The sequence below is a fragment of the Lissotriton vulgaris genome, chromosome 1_1, assembly GCF_964263255.1.
Source record: "Lissotriton vulgaris chromosome 1_1, aLisVul1.2, whole genome shotgun sequence".
Classification (NCBI taxonomy): domain Eukaryota; kingdom Metazoa; phylum Chordata; class Amphibia; order Caudata; family Salamandridae; genus Lissotriton; species Lissotriton vulgaris.
This window is the reverse complement of record NC_141685.1, coordinates 1,068,972,516-1,068,986,427: the sequence shown is the minus strand read 5'-3', so window position 1 is coordinate 1,068,986,427 and position 13,912 is coordinate 1,068,972,516. Positions and strand designations below refer to the sequence as shown.

The window sequence follows — 13,912 nt, the reverse complement described above, 5'->3', positions numbered from 1 at the left end:
ATTCATCCGTTTCGCGTCCTCTAGTAGTCAATACTCAAGGAAATCTTCAAAATCACAGAATTGTGCTTGGAGATAAAGGAAACAAAAAATGTGCAGTGGGATTCAATGGGGCGTGAAGTAGACAGTGGAACAGCGTAAGAGAGAAAGTATGAAAAGGGTATCCAAGAGGGTACAGCGCAAAAAAGAAAGATAGCCGAGTAATAGGTTGCTAGGGCCAAAATCACGACTTCGTCCACCCATGATGTCGGGCAATGGGCGCAAAGGGAAGCCAAGAGTCCGCTACTACGTCTGATTACTGAAGGAGTCTAAGGATTCCCAAGTGCGCCAAGACAGGGTTGGGATGCTACAGTGGTGAGATTGGGCCATGTGTGCACTTCTAAGGTGTGTGACCCAATCCCACCAAGTATGAAAAGAAACAGTTTTGAAGTCTTTCCAATCAAGTGGGATAACTTTAAGCGCAACTGTGGTCAACAAATCAAAGAGAATTAAATTGTTGTTTGTAAGCAGGGGTGGATTCCCAGCTGCATGTGGTCTGATCACGATAGTTGGAAAATCCAACAGTGTTATTCCAAAGATTTTTCTTATTTGGGTTGTGATGTCATACCCGTATGAGGTGAGGTAAGGACATGAAAAGAACATATGTTCCGAGTTACCACACGCTATTCCGCATGACCAGCAAGTGTCAGTATCTTTCAGCTTGAGTTTAGAAAGTTTATTAATTATCCAGTAGAGTGAGTGAATAATTAAGAATTTAGTTTGTAGCAACGAATGGATGCGTATACATAGAACAGGAGGGACCCAATCTTGCTCTAAGTGTCTTAAGAGGGAGGAGTAATACCTTTGTTACTGAAGTAACTCGGGCATTTATTGCACAGGGAGAATTTAGCAGGGGTACAATCCTCACATATTAATTTATAAAGTTGGAGGCCACATGTCCACCTTATTCGATACAATGGAGGGTAGAGAAACAAGCATTTGCAATGCAACAGGTCTCACATTTACGCGAGTTTGCGCTATTGGCATTGTAAATTACAACTTCTTTTATTTATGTTTCGGTTTTTTAAACAAATAAAACGCATTGTCATTTACAATGCAATAGCTTAAATTCGCGTAAATGCGAGACCTGCTGCATTGCAAAAGCTTGTTATACTGTGTGTGCCGCCATTTTTGCATATTGCATGTTTGCATAAACAAAATAAAAACTGCAAAATAGCCAAGGTTAGAACTATTGGTTTTGACATTTTTTGTTATTTATGATTGTGGCGAGAGTGTTTAAACTGCTTCTAGTGAGACCTAAAAAACGGGAGTGTTTCGCCAAACACTATCGCCAGACTCATCTCTCCACCTCCCGTTCATCTGTTTCTCTGACCCCTCTCATGCTCCTCCCAACACTCCACTCCGCCCTCCTCTGTCTGCAATGTCCTCACTCCCATCTACCTTGTCAATCTGTTGATTCAGCCATTTTAATCATTCATCAACAGAGGTACCTCCCGCCCCCAACTCCCTCCATTCATTTTGGTCCACAGGGTGACACTGCCCCATTGCCCCCACCTCGCCCACGCCAGACGGAGAAAACTTACACAGAAAGTACCACACCAGGGTCCCGGCTCCGGCCAGCAGCAGCGCGACCACCACGGGGCCGAAGCGGAGGAGGTCTCGTGCCGCCTTCTTCTCCTCCTTCCCGCCCGGCACGTGCAGCTCCTCGGCACCTGTCTGAAGGGCAGGAAAAGGGCCATTAATCACCGACTGTCAGGGGCACTGAGCTCCCTCTTCCTCCGGTTCCTGACCACTGAGCTCCTCAGACCCTCCCGTGCTTAAGTTTATCCTGTATGAGACTATCCTGTAGTGTAGGAGATAGCGCCAGCCGATTTAAAGCAGGGACCCAGCAGGGACCCCGTGCTCTCCCTTAGCTGGCACGCATCTCCTCTATTTACTTTAGCCCCCCCCCCCCACGGTCCAGGTGTCCTCCTGTGCTTGGGACTAGAAATTCTCCTATACTTGGCTTGCACCGGACAGTAACTCTTTGTGTGCGTGGGCGCTGGACTCCTCCTATGACTGACACTTCACTGCTCCTGTGCCTGCGCGCTGCTTTTCGTGTCCCTGAGAGCATAGCTCCTCTTGTACCGGGGCCCTGAGCGTCTCCTGTTTCTGTACCGGGGCCCTGGGCTCCTCCTGTACAGGGGCCCTGAGCACCTCCTGTACCGGGGCCCTGAGCTCCTCCTGTACCTCAGTACCTGGGCCCTGAGTTCCTTCTGTACCGGGGCCCTGAGCGCCTCCTGTACATGCCTAGGCCTGGACCCCTCCTGCCTTCGAGCTCGTCCTCTGCCCAGATCCTGTGCTCCTTTGTGTCTGCCACCATGTGCCCCTGGTCGGATTCCCAGTATTACCCCGTACGGTATGTGGCACTGCGGTACTCACCCTCCCGCCTCCACGGCCCGGGGGTCTCACTCCGGGATCCATGCTCTGCGGGTGTCGGCGGCGTTGCTTCCGATCAGTGGACGGGCCCCATGGTGTTCCGTGTGGCTCGGGGTCGATGCGACCTCTTTCTTCCGGCAGAAGCTACCTTTGTAACTTGGCCTCCCATCATCTGTGCGGGCATGGCCCTGGTGCAGGCATGTTTGCAGCGGCTCAAGGCCTGCCCTCCCCCACCCGGGTCGATACCTGACCCCGCTCTCTGCCTTTTAGCCGGGCCAGGGGCCAGGAAGCGTCAACGAACTTCAGTCCGGCTAGAGTTGGTGTGGGAATGCCTACCATAGACACAGCTCCACTCTGTCTGAAGTGTGTACTCAACACAATCACCCTTAAGCGCCTAGACGCAAATCGACGTTGCCACACCTGCTTGTGCTCGACGTAAACACCTAAACATAACACAAAGCCGCCTTGCGAGTTTATACACATCACTCTCTCTGCATACCCCTAGATCAACCCAGTGCTATCTGCAAATGTGTGCACTCAACACAATCGCAACTAAGTGCGTAGGCTTAACTGGACGCCGTTTTAGGCCTACAAACCCAGTCCGCTGCCTTATGTGCACGTTGACTCAATCCAACTTTGCCCTCACTTTGTGTACTGTACACAGCCATTAATTAACGAATTAATTACTCTAGCCAATGCACCGCTAACTGTGTACCCGATTCAACACTTCTATGAGCTCTAGCGGTGAAACCAGTAGGTGACTGGGACCTGTACTAAACCCAAAGCATTCCTAAAAGTGCACATTTGAACTCAATGCCATCAGACATGTCAATACACATCCACTGGAAACCCTTGTATCAAACCCAGCTCTGTTATAAACTTCAAAACGTGACCCCAGTTACCAATAGTAAAGGCCTACTTTATAATAAGCTCCAACATTGGACTCAACCACGCCATTGTTACCACCTGAAATGGAGCCAGCACCACCTACATATTTATACACAACCAACTTCCCACGAGTCATTTATACTTAATCTAACCCTGTCACAATCTACTGATCTTAACCCAACCCCACGGCCAGCTTCTAAACTCAAGTCAGCCTCTTCATTGACAGCTTGTAAACTCAACGCAATGTTGGGAAAAAGTCAATTTAAAGCCAAGCTTTGTCAAAACTGCATATAACAGACAAATACTCAAGCATACGCTTGTAAATTCGGGCTATTCCCACATCCACCAGATTGTAAACTGACTCAGCGCTCCGAGGTAACCAAAAGATGAAATGCTTTATATATGTATATATAAAAAAAAATCATACCTAAACACATAAACCCAACACCATTATAGATGTTTACACATAATCTAACTCCATTGTAATTTAGAACCCCACTTCCTCACAACCAGGTCATACACTGATAAATTCAAGTAAAACTGATCAAGGTCACATAGTACACTGGTCCCAATGCTGTCGTAAAAGCCTCTACACAACCACGCCCCACTGGAATCGCTCATAGTAACTCAACTCAAGCATAAACCCTCTAACCTTCTAAGATCAAACTAGGTCACCTTCAACAGCTTGTAAACTGAACCTATCGCCCTGAAGTAACGTAAAGAGACAAACAGCGCTTCTTCTTAACACGCCAACATGAGTAAATACTTAAATAAACCCTTCACTGACTCAAATGTCTACACACAACCGATAGCGCGCTCTGCAAATCGACATATCAACTTAACATCACAATTTCTTGTAGTAAATCAACTCAAGCATAAGCTTCTAAGTTCACGCTAAACCGACTCCATCAGCTATTGAACTGCACACAGCGCTCTGAAATAAATGAAAGGGGACGCGCTCACTCTATAAAACACCAAAATCAATAAACTCCACACTGTTAAACGTCAATAAAAAGTCCGAACTCCGTCAGAATCGCACAAGGTGAAGTCAACTCCATCTTAAGCATTAAAACGCAAGGTAACCCTTTCGTCACCCTCTTGTATTTGAACGCAGCTCTGGACTCCTGCACCACAGATTACCATCGGAAGCGCACTGAACCTAGTGCAACCCTAGGAATAGGAATATGCGACACGCACTGCTCGCGCATGCGTACAAGACCCAAAGAGGTCGTCTGGCGACGTACTCAACACCCTGCTCAGTATAAACCACGAACCTACGTTGTCTTGAGGGCGACCCAGTCGTCTCTGCATCCCACCCAGCGCTACCGGATACGTACTTTCATCCGACCCCAGAGAAGCGTAACCAGTTACAGCCGAATATCTGTTTGTAGCAAGACGATAGGGCTCCCTTTGAAAGGCTCATGGGATCTGGTCACCCATGACAGCAGGTGGGGAGCAGGTGCAGGCAGCCTCGCGCGAGCCTCCAATACCCGGGAGATTTAACCAGCCTTTCTCTGCCTACAAACCACCTCTGCTTCAGAGGAGTCAACCACGGATGCAGTCAGTTCCGTTCCTCGCCGATCAGCTGAGGCCACCAATTTAGCCCCACTCGAAGGACAGGACCACTTATGGTTGACCACTGTAGAGGCTGTCTCTCCCGGGTAATGTTGTTTCTTCAGGGAGTTCTGCTGTCTACTGGTGGTGGGGTTGAGTTGTTGCATCTGGCATGGGAGGTGATATCCTCCATCAGGTGAGGCCCAGAGAGGTTGTTTCCTGTGATGAGTGTAGACATGTATTGTCTTTCTAAAGGTAAGTAATGCAGTGGGTGTCTCTGATAGGACATGCAGTTTTAGTTGTGTTAAGTAGTAATACTCTCTTATGATGGATGTAGGGTCCTGCAATAAGCGAGGACTGTGCTGGCTGTCTCTGTTGGATATTGCTGGGGCAGGAATTTCTTCTGCAAGGTGTACTGTCAGTCCCCTACACTGAGTGTCCACTGTGATTATCTGATATGATGGTTTGGATTTTGACCTCACCCTTACCTGCTTGTTTCTGAAAAGTGCCGGTACTCTCCAATTAAAAGTATTGCATTTCTCTTGAGAGGTGCCGGTACTCTACTCCTCAAAAAAAAAAGTGCTGGTACTCAGTACCGAGAGTACTGGCCCATTTGAAGCACTGGTCCTGTGACCCCGAAGGGCGCTTCAAGTGTGCTCTCCTTTGACTGTGGACTTCTGTCCCACTTATGGGTTTAGCCTGTAGAACAGTGGTGGCAGCGTACCATGTTTTGTGACCAGACCTTTTTATCTTTGTCAGTGAAGAGCGGGCCTACTGGCCCACTCGTGTAAAGTTCAGATTCTATGCACTAACCCAGACTCCAGTACACACATCCCCAAGTGCATCATATGCTTGTGTGTGTATATGGTGCATGTGGCAGATGCACTGAATGGATGAGTGAACCAGAGTAATAGAGGCCTGCGGGTTTCACTTTAGAAGCCACTGGCCGAATACTGTGCACAAGATGAAGATGAGGCTGACTTCCCAGACAATAGAGTGTGTCTGAGCGGACTGTGCTGCTGCATCAACAAAGTGTGCCCAAGGGTACTGTGCTGCTGCATCAGCAATCAGGGTCCATGGAGACGGTTGCACTGCTAAGAGGTTGTACTAAAGCTGACTGTGACCTTTGACCCCACAGCCCAAAAACCTATATCACCCAAAGCACAGAAACAGGCTCATCGGCAGCAGGAGGTCTGTGTCTTAACCAGAGCCCTGCACGCCCACACAGAACTCTGGGCAGTGGCCTCAGTTGCAGTCGCGGCCTGAGTTGGGGGGAACATCCAGCCAGCCTGTCTCCTCGTGGAAGAGGGAGCACGCCAGATGCGTGCTGCGGGTCCACGTTGGCTGCCTATGAAGGATGTGGTACCTCTGCTGCGGGGACTGCTGAATGAAGTGAGCCAATAAACTAGTAAAACAAGCATTTGCAATGCAATAGGTCTCGCATTTATGCGAGTTTGAGCTATTGGCATTGTAAATGACAATGCCATTTATTTATGTTTTGTTTTTTAAAACATAAACAGTATTGTCATTACAATAGAATGAACGTGCATAAATGTGAGTCCTATAACATTGCAAATGTTATAACGTGCCACACCCTTGCTCGGCCGAAAGGAAAGCGGCCAGCAGTATTAATAAAATAAATAAATAAGCTTGTCCGCTATAGTTAAAGCGGAAGCACTATAATTAAAAAAAAAACATTAGGAAAGCGGCCAGCGGTAAGTAAATAAATAATTAAGCTCTGCCGCTAGAGTTACAGTATAATTTAAATAAACACATTAGTAAACCCAGAGGACCTGCTGAGATGTCGTGGGTGGAATAGGAAAGATCATAAAAAAAGTGCTTACCAACTTATGAAGGAGACCGTATAATGCCACAAGTAAAAGATCCAGTCCTCATGGGAGGTAACAAACGGCGACTAGGCGGTAACAAGGAGGGACTAACAAGCCTCATTATCAATCGGAGGCCAGCATTTACCAAGGACAATGACACCAGCCAATGAAAAATATGGGAGGAGAGTAGACAAGTATTCCACAGCATACTCGACTACTGTATGCCTTGCAGAGCGAGCAGCACGTGCGCGCCGCCTCCAGGCTCGACCTAAAAAAACATGCATTTGGTCATTCCTGGATGTGTTACATTGCCCGTTGATGGTTTTGCTGCTGTGTAGAAAATACGCAAACCACTCTCACACATGCTCTTGAAAGATGCTTGCATTAAATCTTTCTGAGAAATGGCTGCATATTTTCTCACGCCAATAATGAGCTCACTGCCTGTAAAATTTGGGGTCAATGCATATCTAATTGCTTAAATTGAGGATAATCTCACTCAAAACAAATTAAAACAAAGTAGCCTCTTAAAAACATTCATGCAGGCACACCAGTTGTGGCCATATTTGCATTGGCAGCAACGGAAATGAACTGGCGCATATCCCTTGCATTACAAATTTCAGGACGCACAGTTAATTTTTGGCAAAGGGCTACGCACTCAATGTTTATATGCTTGTATAGCGCTCGATTGCCGTGGCGTCTTGGCACTGAAATGTGTGAGCAATAAGTGTATTTAACGTGGAAGCGCGCTTTTGACCTTGACTAGTGAGGGACTTCATTATTATATAAATAAATGTATCTCTGCTAATTGCCTATTATTGTAATAAAAGACGGTAAGTACAGCAGGCCGCCAGAGCTGCCCTGGTTGCACAAGTGATGGATACGGAAGGTTTTTATCACGCAGAGGCCATCTTCCCAGAGCCGCGGAGGACCCCGTTGAGGCGTTCTGTGCAGATGGGATCAGAATCCAACATCGAATTAAAAGCTGCAAACCAAACCTTTTGAAGTGTGATACACAATATAGCAGGGAATCTGTCACGGGAAATGCTTGCGAGGGGCCGAAGGGCGATGCTGACGTTAGACAAAAAAAAAAAGGCAGCGCCAAGAGAATGGAGACAGCATTCTGGATATTAGAATAACAAGCAGGAGCCCTTGTGACAACATTACGCTTCCTCCCACTGTGCAACGGACATTCAAGCAGTCAGACGCGTAGCAAGCGAGTAGCGCATTTTGCGATGCAGGGCGCGCTACGAAATTCGTTTTATTTATTAAATTGCTTACTTACCCCCAAATATCCATATTCCGGGTTTTAGCACCCGCCACCCTGCCAGTCCCGCCTTTCTGTCCCACCGGAACTCCCTCCACGGGCCGTGGCTGAGTGGCACACATCGTTTGTATGTGTGTATTATATATTTAAAACATGTAAAACGTATAGAAGTAGACAAATACAAGTGCATATATATTATTTATATATTCAATGAAAAAAAAGGTTACAGAAGGGACATTATAGTTAGGCTCACATTTCACAAAAAAACATACGTTTTTAACATATATATTTAGTTAATAGTATAAAATATTTATTAATCTTAATTATAAAATATTTAAAACATTATTAAAAATATATTTACATATACATATAAATAAACCTATTACCTAAATATAAAAATAAATAATATATAATAATTTAAATAATTAAAGTAATACTTTTTTATGTTAATTAATAATTTACACTACATTAAATATAACAAAATTAAAAACATTACATAGCTAAGGGAATAAAAAAAGTATTCACACTCCAACAAGTACAAAAGTAGAGAATTTGTTGGATAGTAAAAATTACTATTCCCACTCCAGTGAGTGCAACAGTAGGGAAAGCGTTGGATAGCGTGGGGGTAAAAATTACTATTCCCACTCCAGTGAGTGTAACAGTAGGGAAAGAAATAATTTAATATTTAAATAGGAATACATTAATTATCAATACCAATTAAAAATTTATTAAACTTAATTACCAATCACAACATATTTAATAATCCATTAATTATCGAAGATCAACTTACCTTTCGTCCCCAGGTCAATGCACTATCTTCCTCTATAGCCTATTTGCTCAAATCCATCCGTAAGATCCTTCCATTCATTCCAGGTAGCGACAGAAAAACAGTGGTCACTACGCTGGTCATGGCAAGGCTGGATTATTGCAACAGTCTTTTTCTTGGTGCCCAACAGGGGGTACTCAATAAACTGCAAGTACTACAAAATGCGGCTGCTAGGCTCATATTGGGGATCCCAAAATGTGTGCCTATATCCCAGGAGCTGGCTAAGCTCCACTGGCTCCCAATGCGAAAGAGAATTCTTTTTAAAGCACTATGCCTAGTATTTAAGTCTTTACAAGGCAAGGGACCCTTATTCTTTTGTCAGTACTTTCACTGGTATTGTCCGACTAGAAACCTTAGATCAGCTGACCTGGGGCTGATCACAGTGCCGCGCATTAGGAGAGCGCGCTGGGGAGGCAGAAGCTTTGTGCTGGGCGCAGCCAAAGCTTGGAATACCCTGCCTCTCCCCCTCCGAAAAATGACGGACCTCTTGGCCATTAGAAGAGCTTTAAAAACATGGCTGTTCACCAATTGATTCCCGTTTTGCCTCTATCTCAGGAGTAATACTTAGCGCCAGGACACCCACGGGTAACAGAGCGCTGTACAAATGCCAAAAAGAAATAAATAAATAAATTATAAATACCCTAAAATATTATTTATTAAAAATTAATTACCTATTAATAATTAACTAACAACCAATTAATTTTCAATACCAAAAATGTAATAAGTAATACAAAAATTACCAATTAATATTTAACAATACATTATTTATCAATACACAAAAATAATTTCAATAAATATTTAATAATAATTACATTACTTCCCACTCTATTCCCTATAGACCACAACCCACCCTAAATAATAAATTAATACAATTAACATAATTATCAATTAAACAATTAAAATTAATTACCAATTAATACAAATTAATTACCAATTAATAATTAATTAACAATCAATTAATTATCAATACATATAAATAAAAATAAATATTTATTTAATTACAATTAAATTACTTCCAACCCTATTCCCCTATACACCCACAACCCGCTACAGAACTAAAACGCAAAATTTAATTAAAAAAATGTGTAATTCCAAAAAATTAATATTTAATTTACTATAATTAAATTACTTCCCACCCTATTCCCCTATAAACCCACAGCCCGCTATGGAATTAAATTACACAAAAATTAAATAACGCAAAATTCATTACTTAAAAAAAATTAAACATACATTACAAAAATAATATATACTTTTAACACATACTAGCTAGGCCTGGGTGGTAAATTCCGTTCTGTTCGCAGAATTTGGATAACTTCGTATTCCGCGGAGAACGCAAAATTGCCCAAAATTCTGCGTGCCGCGAAATTGTTTGCTTGCTCGCGTTCTCAAATGCGTGTTTGCGAGATATTTCCCCCTGAGCACGCAAACAGCGATTGCGAACAGTAAAAAAGCATTCCGAACAAGCAATTCCGCATGTTCACGGAATTTCTGCGTGTTCGGAGATTTTTTACCATTTTGCAGAGATTTGCGTAACGCGATAACGCAAATTCCGCCCACCCCTAATACTAGCATACATAACACAATTTTGTTTTTCAATATTATGGAAAACCATATTTCTAAATTGGGGTGGGCTGAGCGGTACCCTTCCCCAGGACCCGCCCTTTTTATACGTTTTATCTTTTATTAGGGGAGGGGGTCATGCAGCCCCCTCCCCAGGCCGATTTTGTCCCCAGGAACCCCATCCTGGGGCCCAGCCTGTTTGCAATGGTGAGGGAGGCCGCGCTGCCCTCCTCCCAGGCTGATTTCTGCCCCAGGGACCCCACCCCCCAGGGTCCAGCCTTTTTGCAATGGGTGAGGGGGCCGTGCAACCCTTCCTCCCTGGGCCGATTCCGGCCCCAAGGACCCCATCCTCTGGGGCCCAGCCTTTTAAAAAAACTTTACTATTAGGGGAGGGAGGCTGCGTGGCGTGTTTCTCTCCACGCAATTTTGCGTGCAGAGAAACCGATGAAAACAGGAAACAGGTGAAAACTCTGCTTTTTGCAAGCTAGAGCTGTTTGACAGCTCTGGCTTGCAGAAAGCATAGTTATGTTTGCTTTTGCTGTCAGCTCCCCCCAGGCAAAAGCAAACAGCTACCTCCTGAGTGTGGGCACCTCAGGAGGTAGCAGGAGCTGGCCCTGAGGGGTGGCAGTCCCCAGGGCTTACATGGCACAGCGAGGTGGGCCACGCTCCCCCCTCCATTGTACAAATTATCACTGGGGAGGTGGTGGACCCCCTACATTAATGTGTTTCAGCCCTGGGAAGGTGGCAGTCCCCGGGGCTGCCTGCCACCCCCTATTTTGATATATTGCCCCAGGGAGGTGGCAGTCCCCAGGGCTGCGGGGAGGGGGGGGCCATGCGGACCCCCCCCCCATTCATTTTATGATTAGCCCTGGGGAGGTGGCGTTCCCAGGGCTGCCGCCGCATTCTTTGTATGATTTGCTCCTCGGAGGAGGCAGTCCCCAGGGCACACGCAGGATATTTATTCTTAAGTGCCCCGAGGAGGTGGCGGTCCCTGATGTGCGATGTTGCCGCCTGGGCATTCCCCGCATAATTAAAAATCAATGCCCCGGGAAATTGGCGGTCCCTGGAGCATTCATAAGCCCTAGGAAGGGTGTCCCATTCGCCCCCCTCCTATTTCATTGGCATGCCTCTGGGACCTGCCCCACCTGGGGGTTAAGTAAAAACAAGTGCAGGAGTCGTTTTTTTTCTTTAATTTTACAGCAAATTTGCTAGTATTGTGATTTTGCAGTACTTATGTTTTAAAAATATTTTTGGGGCCTGTCAGGGTCAGGGTATTCCTAACTTGCCCCCTTTTCAAAATTTGTTGGGGGGGGGGGGACTCAGCTGAAGCGAGTCCCAAGTTGGCTGTCAACACTTCCTCGTTGAAGTGTTGTCAACCAATCAGAGCTCTGCATTTCCTTGCACAAGCTCATTATTTTTTGTGAAGTCGTCGCAGCCACAGATATCACTAACTCTATTTTCTTAATTGTCTCAACAACAACTGATCCGATTTACATCAAATAACAAAAAGCACAATCTGCAAAATCAAATTTACCTTTTTGCTCAATTCGGTGTAATTCTGTAAAGAGGTTCAGGCTGCAGATATGTATAAAGATCCTATAAGAATAAACATGGAAAATAACACTTTTTTTATGACAGCCCTTTTTGTTGTCCCATCCTACCGCTTGAAGGGTCACCCCAAAATTTTCCATGCACAACAAGACCTAACTTGACACTTGAAAAAAATCGTGAAGTTTCGTCAACCGGCGCCAATGTTACAGGCAAGTCAAAAAATGCTTTACCTATGGAAACATGGTCCTAACTATAAGTACCTACTGGCAACCACCAGTCAGTAATATATCAGTATCCATTTCTTGACAAGAAAAACATTGACCCCTGAGTTATACAGATTCCGTGGGCCTCATTTATGAGGCCGCGCGTCACTTTTACGCTACCGGTGCGTCACGTTTTGTGACCCACCAGCAGCGTAAAAAATGTGCCTTGTTGCACCATATTTACAAAGTGACGCATCTAGGTAGATGCGTCACTTTGTAAACTCCTGCGCTACATTATACCTACGCCAGGTATAATGTATGCAGGGGGGTCGTTCTGACGCAAGAAAGGGTCATTGAAATGACGCAGTGAAATCTATAAGATTTCACTGCGCCACTTCTAGGACACAAATGCGCCAATTTCTTACGCCTGCCTCACAGCAGGCGTAAGACTGACACAGGCCCTTCCACATGGGGCTTGCTCCATGTGAAAGGACACATTGCTGGAGTTGCGTCACTTTTGTGACACACTCCAGCAATGTGTCACTTTTGCGCCATACAGATACATCAGAAATACTGACGTATCTATAACTCCTTGCGCCATGATGCGTCATACTGTAAATATGACACATCATTGGTGTTGCAAGGAGGGCTCAGTGAAAAGTGACGCTTTGCTGTTTTCACGCAGCGATGCGTCACTTTTCATAAATGAGGCCCCAAGTGCTTTTTTTCACACAAGAGATGCGCAAGCAGTTTGCCATTCCTCACGTGTTTCGGCTTTTCATTTTAAGTCTTGATCACAGGTGTGAGTCACACCCAGTGTTACATGGATCACAGCCTTTATAGCAAAAGACAGACTTTTTTGTTGGTCCATAGTCTGCCAAATATTGTGTACAATTTAAATGCGCTTTTCAAACAGTAAAACAATTTATTTAAAAAAAACCTGCAGAATTCTAGTTTTATCTTTTAAATGTTCATCCTGCAGTTAAACTATTTCCATCAAGCATTGCAAAACTGGTCAAAGCGTAAACATTAAAGCAAACTTGCTGATTGCCTTTTCATCCCAGCTTACGCTTGAAAACCTTGAAACTTCAACAAAGAATAATAACATATTTGCCTCGCATCCCTTGCCCACTTCCTTTTACACTTTCACTTAGGCAAAACCTCATCTTTTAGGTCTCCCCTAGTCAGCGATTGCACTGGCTCTTCGAGACATGCTGTATTCAGGATATAAGCATAAAGCTCCACCCACTTTCCGCCCATCTATTTAATTGGCTTCTGTCACTGTCCTTTGTAAATGGTGGCTTTTCATTGGTCAATAGCTTAGCAGTCCCTCCTTAGTACCGCCTTGTCTCTTCTTGTAACCTCGCATGAGGACATCCACAGTTACATGTGTTGTTACTCCCTAGGTTTTAATTACATCCTGAAGGCACTATTTTTTAAAAAAAGCTAGTTACTTCACTCACTAGAACATCTCACATTTATATGAGACCGTCTATACATTTCCCTTTATCAGCTCCACACGGAGTACAACCTAATCCGAAATTAATGTACTAATTCTATTGTCACATTTCTAAGCTACTAATTGTAAATATGGACATAGCTATTTGAGTGTACTCGTAGTACTGTCTTGCATGCAAGGCATTATAGGTAGGGCGGATTTACCATATCATCTGAGGGTGCAGTACCATATGTGACCAAAAGAGGTCTCCTTTTGGCCACACATGGTGCTGCACCTTGCAACATGGCTAGGTAAACAAGCATTTGCAAGGCAATAGGTCCTGCATTTACGCGAGTTTGAGCTATTGGCATTGTAAATAACAAA

General features: G+C 44.7%; 1 protein-coding gene across 2 annotated transcripts in view; it reads right to left on the bottom strand.

Moving 5' to 3' along the window:
* TMPRSS6 (transmembrane serine protease 6) overlaps positions 1-2,596 on the bottom strand; it is a 259,562-nt gene extending 256,966 nt beyond the window's left edge. Inside the window, exons 1-2 of one of the 2 annotated variants that reach the window (XM_086963148.1) lie at positions 2,419-2,596; positions 1,581-1,713 (exon numbers count right to left, since the gene is read on the bottom strand). In XM_086963148.1, coding sequence (XP_086819274.1) covers positions 1,581-1,713; positions 2,419-2,460 — 175 coding nt within the window. In that variant the 5' untranslated portion in view covers positions 2,461-2,596. The remainder of the gene's footprint in view (positions 1-1,580; positions 1,714-2,418) is intronic. The other variant, XM_086963145.1, reaches the window with a different exon arrangement.
* Positions 2,597-13,912: the final 11,316 nt, after the last annotated feature.